Source organism: Barbus barbus (genome assembly GCF_936440315.1).
Source record: "Barbus barbus genome assembly, chromosome: 34".
Taxonomy (NCBI): Eukaryota; Metazoa; Chordata; class Actinopteri; order Cypriniformes; family Cyprinidae; genus Barbus; species Barbus barbus.
In genome coordinates, this window is record NC_136762.1 from 16,157,590 (window position 1) to 16,164,330 (window position 6,741).

General features: G+C 35.3%; 2 protein-coding genes across 4 annotated transcripts; one reads left to right on the top strand and one right to left on the bottom strand.

Annotated features, from left to right (window-relative positions):
• Window positions 1-18: 18 nt before the first annotated feature.
• Window positions 19-3,135, top strand: thyn1 (thymocyte nuclear protein 1). The gene is made up of 7 exons (XM_079392759.1): window positions 19-347; window positions 425-618; window positions 1,167-1,235; window positions 1,311-1,403; window positions 1,497-1,592; window positions 1,680-1,830; window positions 2,143-3,135. The coding sequence occupies exons 1-7, from the start codon at window positions 299-301 to the stop codon at window positions 2,187-2,189; spliced, it is 699 nt and encodes a 232-aa protein (XP_079248885.1). The 5' UTR covers window positions 19-298; the 3' UTR covers window positions 2,190-3,135.
• LOC306854600 (vacuolar protein sorting-associated protein 26B-like) lies at window positions 2,380-6,715 on the bottom strand. 3 transcript variants are annotated; one of them, XM_079392756.1, is made up of 8 exons: window positions 6,639-6,696; window positions 6,499-6,553; window positions 6,185-6,409; window positions 5,961-6,117; window positions 4,372-4,536; window positions 3,813-3,988; window positions 3,518-3,660; window positions 2,380-3,441 (listed from the first exon to the last, which is right to left on the bottom strand). In XM_079392756.1, exons 3-8 carry the CDS (start codon window positions 6,405-6,407, stop codon window positions 3,313-3,315), a joined length of 993 nt encoding a protein of 330 aa, XP_079248882.1. In that variant the 5' UTR covers window positions 6,408-6,409; window positions 6,499-6,553; window positions 6,639-6,696; the 3' UTR covers window positions 2,380-3,312. The 3 variants fall into 3 exon arrangements, with proteins under 3 accessions (XP_079248882.1, XP_079248884.1, XP_079248883.1); XM_079392758.1 differs by having other exon boundaries at window positions 5,961-6,072; window positions 6,639-6,695; XM_079392757.1 differs by lacking the exon at window positions 6,499-6,553 and having other exon boundaries at window positions 2,381-3,441; window positions 6,639-6,715.
• Window positions 6,716-6,741: the final 26 nt, after the last annotated feature.

Sequence of the window (6,741 nt, forward strand, 5' to 3'; positions counted from 1 at the left end):
GGTAATGAAGTTCTAAACAGCTCGGACTTGACAGGTAGCTTCAAGTGAATCATTTATGCGCATCATCAACGCAGCTTTAGTTTTTTTTATACCACGTATGAATGCATTAAATTTAACTTGCAAGCAGTTTTGATATTTATAAACGTTCTAATTTTAATATACTTTTATTCTGTGGTTGGATTTTAAATAAAAGCAGACTAAATCCAGAAATGATCCTCCAGACCACATGCGATCTGCCAGGGCGCTGTTTTAATCACGAGGGCTTGTATAACCAACATTTCCTCGCATTTAGTGAAACATGCCACCCAAGAAAAGAACACGAAGCAGCGCTAAATCTAATAAACATAGTAAGTAATCTGCTTAATATAAGGTGCGTCGTTTTTTAAAGTCATCACTTTAAATAATGAATTGCTTCTTGTTTCAGCTGATGCAGACGCCCAACACGGTGAGGGGTCTGATGATGTTGCACAACTCAAAACTGGCAAAAGAACAAGGTCAGCAGGAGTAAAAAGTGATGTGGAGAAAAATCAAAATGATGACACATGCAAAACATCTTACAGCCTCTGGCTCATGAAATCTGAACCTGAGAGTCGGATTGAAAATGGAGTGGATGTGAAGGTAAACCCTGTTTTTGTGCATGTGTCCATTGTTTGTATGCAACATTTTAACTAAAAAATTCAATATACAACATTGCAACCACAACAAGTGGAAGTCCACCACATGAAAAAAGAAGGGAAAAAATGCTTCTGTAAATCAAAATTATGACATAAAAAGTCATACTTGTGACAAAAGCTTTTTTACTCATAACTTAGTCATATTGTTTTTTTTTTTACCTCACTATTATTTAGTATCTCATGTCTCATTCTTACGAATTACTAAAGACTTGTATTCCTGACATTTTATGTCATAATTACAACTGTCATTTTTCGCCTCAATTACGACTTGGGACCTTATAATTTTGACATTTATCTCATAATTATGACTTTGTGTCTCACACTTTTTCTTATGTGGTGGAAACTGACTTCCATACGAGGAAAAAGTTCAATAATGCAGGAACTTTTTTTATTGAAGGAGATTTTTAAATGTTGCTACTCGGTGAAGGTAATAACTTAATTGTGAAGTGATGTGATATAATATTATATTATCTTGTCATCCTCCAACTGCAGTTTGGAATTGAGGACCTGAAAGCCCTTCCCAATCAGACCGGATGCTGGGATGGAGTGAGGAATTATCAGGTGGACTGTGATTATTGACTGTTTATCAAGAAGCACATGCAGAACATTCACTTATACTGAGACCTTTCTCCTCAGGCACGTAATTTCATGAGAGATATGAAGGTGGGCCAGCAGGCTTTCTTTTACCACAGTAATTGCAAAGAGCCAGGTATTGCTGGCTTCATGAAGGTGAGGAGTCACTACAGTAGAAGCTTAACACCTTAACATGATCACCACATACATCACAATAGTGAGAATGATTTTCATTAACTATTTTTACAGATTGTAAAGGAGGCTTATGTGGATCATACACAATTTGACAAGAAAGACGCACATTATGACGCCTCCAGCAAAGCAGACAACCCTAAATGGAGCATGGTGACTTAACACAGACCACAAAAACATTCATAAAGACAACTTTGTTTTTGCCTTCAGAACTGACCACAGATTAATAACTCTGTATAGGTGGATGTTCAGTTCGAAAGGATGACCAAGCGTTTCATTCCTCTGACTGAGCTGAAGAAATATCACTTGCAGCACAAAGCTAAAGGTGGACCCTTAAAAGATATGGCCCTCTTCACCAGAGCCAGACTATCAGTTCAGCCCCTCACTGCAGGTTAGTTGTATTTAATAACACAAATAATGTGTTCTCATTTTCATGTACTGTCGGGTAGCATGATTTAAAATGTGATAAATGTAAAATAGATTTTTTCTTAAAAAATAACAATGTTAAATGCTGTTTTTGTTTTAGCTAAAATAAAAGTAAATTATATTAAACATTTTATAATTTATTAAAAGTATTTAAAATATATATACATGAATTATCATTCAGCTGTATGGATTTGTGAAGCACAGATTTAAAAAAAAATTGTTAATATAATTAATTAATATAATTGTTAGCTAATACTTATTTTTTTCTTCTTTTCAGAGGAATTTGACTTTGTCCTGAGTTTGGAGAATGAAGATCCAATATGAAAATCACCATACAAGTCTGTTTCATCTCATCCTATTATGATTCCAATTTATGTAATCTATACTTATGTAACCTCGGAATACCAAATGAGCAAATAATAACCTTAAAATATTTTTGTTAATAAAATATTTGCTTGTGCTTCAGTCTCCTTCAGATCACTTAATATTACCAGATTTCTTTACATTGAGAAATCAGTTATCACAGGTTATTTTAATTTTGGAGAAACAAGGAAATCAGAGGTTAGTACATTTTATTACAATAGGGCTGATTAAACTAGCCTTTTGCAGAAGTTTTCACGGTTGCATGGCTGTTAATAGTATACCTCATCACCTGAACAGCTAATAAGCCATTAAACAAATATTTAGTATAATACAATGTCATACACATGAAAAAATAGAAAATTCACCTTAAATGAGTAGCAAACAATCACAAGAAGGATTTTCTCTATTACAGCATTAAACTGCACTCTTGAGAATACTGGAACCTTGTGCTGCCAATGATTCTGATTTATAGGAAAAACTTTAGACACCAGATCAAAAGAAAAATAATTCAACAATAAAAATATTAATGTTAAGTTAGCGGTTCCCTTATTAGACATTTCTATGGAGGCCTTCATTTGTAATACCCTAAATGACAGAATAATACAGTGCAGAGCTCTATGAAGAGTACATGAAGCGCTAGATTTAACACAAAAGATCACAGTAAATCTCATTTTGGGCTCATTAAACAGGACAAAGTACAGAAGCTAGATTCCGATTTCTCAGTGTACTTGACTTAAGCAAAATTTGAGCATAACAACCTCATGAAGCACAAATCAAACATACAGCATGAAAACAGCGGCGTAGATGTGAAAAGATAGTGTCTGGCATTTCAAAACTGTTGGTCACTTTTGTATAATGGAAATGTATGCAGTATTGGAAAGAGAAATAAAAAAATATTTTGTAATCTATACATAGTTGGACTGCCTTTTACAAGCTCAATTCTCATTTTTGATCTCAAGAAGCGAAGATTTCACTTTTTCGGCAAAAATCATGCGTCACATTGATCCCTTTGAGACTTATAAAACATTATTTTGATGTAACAAGGTTCGTTTGAGATCTTGAGGGAACCTAAAGCATCTTGCGTCTAGTTACTCTCCTCTTTGGCTTGTGCTGACACACATTCAGAGTTTGATCCCTCATATCTCTGGGCGCCAATGGTGGCCTGTTGGGACATACTTCTCACAATATCTCCTTTCCTCCAGAGTGTGATCTCCTGTTGAGAATGAACAGAATGTATTTTACTCATTTGTAAGTAACAAGTAATGTTACATTATATGTGGAATCCGGACCTGCTGTTTGAAGTATCGTCGCTCTTCTTCATCTATAAGGACTAGGTTCAGGTAGTAACGCACAGAGAACTTCTTGTTGATGTCTCTCATGGTTGGCGTCAACTCGTATCCAGCGAGAAATAAGCGGATGGGGATCGACTCGCCTGAAAAGAATAAGGGAGCAAAACCATAACATTAAGTGAATGTGGAAATAATGCATTTCAGAAAAGTGTCGAAAAAGGAACCATAAAAAAAATTCATACAGTATGGACTCTATAGTATCATAATATAATACAGATGAAAGTTTTAGCTTTACCTCTCACCGGTGCCCCATCCATGATCTCATATTTGGCAACGGTGTCATTTTCGTGGTACACACTGGGTCCTGTTCCAGTCGTTTCCCGTTTTATTATATCGATTTCCATGTGTTTAATCTTTATCCTCACAAGAAGGAAGTAAATCTTTCCTACAATAACATCCCTCAGATGGTATCTAAACAGGATGCAAGAAATTATATTATGACAAGAAATGTTATTATGAATCAAAAACATTCAATTTTAGGACTATTTTTGCATTGTGACATTTAACAAATCATATATAATTAATTATATATTTTGTATGCAATATTATTAAGCACATTTTACAAGCATCTATCCTGTTATCTATCTACACATCTCTTTACAAAATAAGCACATTTTATTACTGTATTTTTATTTTGTAACTAAAATGTGCTTAATATTTTCATTGCACATTATAAAATAAAATTAATAAAAAATAACTTATACACAATATATTTTTTCATTTTTTGGGGTTCGTGTCAAACATTTTGGTGAATCTAACTTAACTTCTATTAATGGGACAACAAGGATACTCACTTGGATTTGTTGTATTCAAATTCAATATGAAGACAATCTTCAATTCCTACTTCCATCTTGATGGAGGAGTTGAGCTCTGGATACGTGCACAGCGTCTGCACGACAATATCCATCTCTTTACTGATATCATTCAGCCTTCTGCTGATTGTCGCTCGCAGAAAGTATCTAAACAGATCAGAATGAAGAAATTCAGCTCTGTTCTGTACTTCCCAACGAGACACTTTACACACTGTACAGTCGGGGACTGACTCCATGCTGCTATATTGTCATACTACCAGTCAAAAGTTTTTGAACAGTAAGATTGTTTATGTTTTTTAAAGAAGTCTCTTCTGCTCACCAAGCCTGCATTTACAGTAAAAACAGTTACATTTTGTAATATTTTTACTGTGTAAAAGAACTATTTCTTTTTACTCTGTTTCTATTATCAAATATTTATTGAGTTTTATTCTGTGGAACAGTAGTACAAAAAAATCAGCTGTACAAATTTAAAACCCACCCCTTGGTAGACTTAAAAAAAATAAATAACAAATAATAATAATAAACACATTAATATTAATAGATAAACAAAATTTTTTACAAAGATTTTAGAAAAGAAGACAACATTAAAAGCCATGAATTTACAGTTTTCAGGTTCGATCCATGTATACGAGAAGTAGAGAGTTCCATTGAGATAATGTCCAACAAATACACAGTCCAGGTTCGTCTGTCGCCAGGTTGTCAAGCTATTTTTTTGCTGCTGTGAGAGCGGCTAACAGTAAAGATCTTTGTTGGACGGACAAGGTGAAGTCCCAAAAGTCATTCATTAAAAAAAATGGCACGGAGTCAAACATATCTCAGTACCCAACAAATATGATAGGTCCTGTGAGAGCTGGGTCCAAAAAGGTGAGAGAGAGGGCACTCACAAAAAAAATGCAAAAACATGCCTAAAACTCCTTGGGAACAGAGATTACACTTAGGAGAAGACGACAGATTCATATAAAACGCTTCATTGGAGTCAAGTAAACCCTATGCAGCAATTTCCAATGAATCATTTGGTGGTTAGGGTTTTTAGAAGACAATTTAAACATACCCCATACCTGATTGGAAAATAAAACATGCACATCATCATTAAGATCCTTAGCCCAAACAGTTGTAATCGATAAAGGTTTGTACACTGTAAAAAAAAAAAAAAAAAAAGTTGAGCCAACTTAAAATTTCTTAGGAATCTCCCTCCTCTGCTTCAGTCGTCTATCTCTTTCTAAGTTGGCTCAACATTTATTTTTTTTACAGTGTATGAATGCTCAAGAAGAAAGAGATAGAGATAAAATAAAAAAAATCAGGAAGGGGGCCAACACTTTTTCACACCACTGTAAAATATTTCACAATATTACTGCTTTTGCTGAATTTTGGATCAAGTAAATGCAGACTTGGTGAGCAGAAGAGAATTCTTTAAAAAACCGTTCAAAAACTTTTGACTGGTAGTATGACAATATATCCCATAATTTCCTGTATTTACAGAACCAACACTAGCTACAGTTTTACTCTAAGCACCAGTTCTAAATGCTTTGATTGATTAGTAACCCTAGTAATGAAGCAATCAAACGATTTACCTCAGTTTGACATTCTGGCCGGTGTAAGATTCATAGGGCTTTTCCACATGCGTGAACTCAAAGTCAAAGGTCTGGGACTGCGAAAGCTCACCAGGTCGAGCAAGATCCTTCACTAACGACACAAACTCATGGTGGTTCCCTCTGTCATAGTACAGCTCTGTGAATCACAGGACATAAACACCAGGACTGTTTCTATACGTCCATTCAAAGACGGATAAACTCACCAATCTGTCCGACGAACTCGATTTTGATCCCATAGTGCTCCAGCCTCTTTCCAGGAGTCTTCAGAGTCACGTTAACTTTCCCACTTACAGTTTCACCATCGTAGAAAAGGAAATATTTGTCCTTTTTGCCATCTTCGGTTTTGTGCTCAGCTTTCTTCCTGGTCTCGGCGTCATTCAACACGATGTCGATCTCAGCGGTCTGTCCGAAGCCGAAGAAGCTCATGTCTGATGGACGAGGGTCAGTGTCAGTGCTGCACGATCATAGATCACCTGATTGACAGCAGCTACAGGTTCTCTAGCGCTCTGATAGTTACCTTTTACCAAGTGGCCTTCAAAATCAAGCGCATACGCTATTTGACTCTTTGTTATCTGCGATTAAATGGAGATATCAATATATTATGCTCGAAATCTAATGCATATTTCTGTCTGATTTAATTAAAGTAGCTCAACTTACAGCAGGACTGCAGTCAGGAAAGATATTTGCCCATATAATAATAACTCCCGCACTTCCTGGATCTTCCTGCAGGGGTCATTTCAAAATAAAAGTTCCAGTTTAT

Excerpts from the sequence above, each read along its gene's own strand:
- LOC306854600 (XM_079392756.1), bottom strand. The coding sequence starts at position 6,407 with ATGAGCTTCTTCGGCTTCGGACAGACCGCTGAGATCGACATCGTGTTG. Across the intron at positions 6,118-6,184 it reads CGAGTTCGTCGGACAGATTG|AGCTGTACTATGACAGAGGG; the intron begins GTGAGTTTATCC and ends TGTGATTCACAG. Across the intron at positions 3,661-3,812 it reads GGATGGGGCACCGGTGAGAG|GCGAGTCGATCCCCATCCGC; the intron begins GTAAAGCTAAAA and ends TATTCTTTTCAG.
- thyn1 (XM_079392759.1), top strand. The coding sequence starts at position 299 with ATGCCACCCAAGAAAAGAACACGAAGCAGCGCTAAATCTAATAAACAT. Across the intron at positions 348-424 it reads CGCTAAATCTAATAAACATA|CTGATGCAGACGCCCAACAC; the intron begins GTAAGTAATCTG and ends TTCTTGTTTCAG. Across the intron at positions 1,593-1,679 it reads ACAACCCTAAATGGAGCATG|GTGGATGTTCAGTTCGAAAG; the intron begins GTGACTTAACAC and ends AACTCTGTATAG.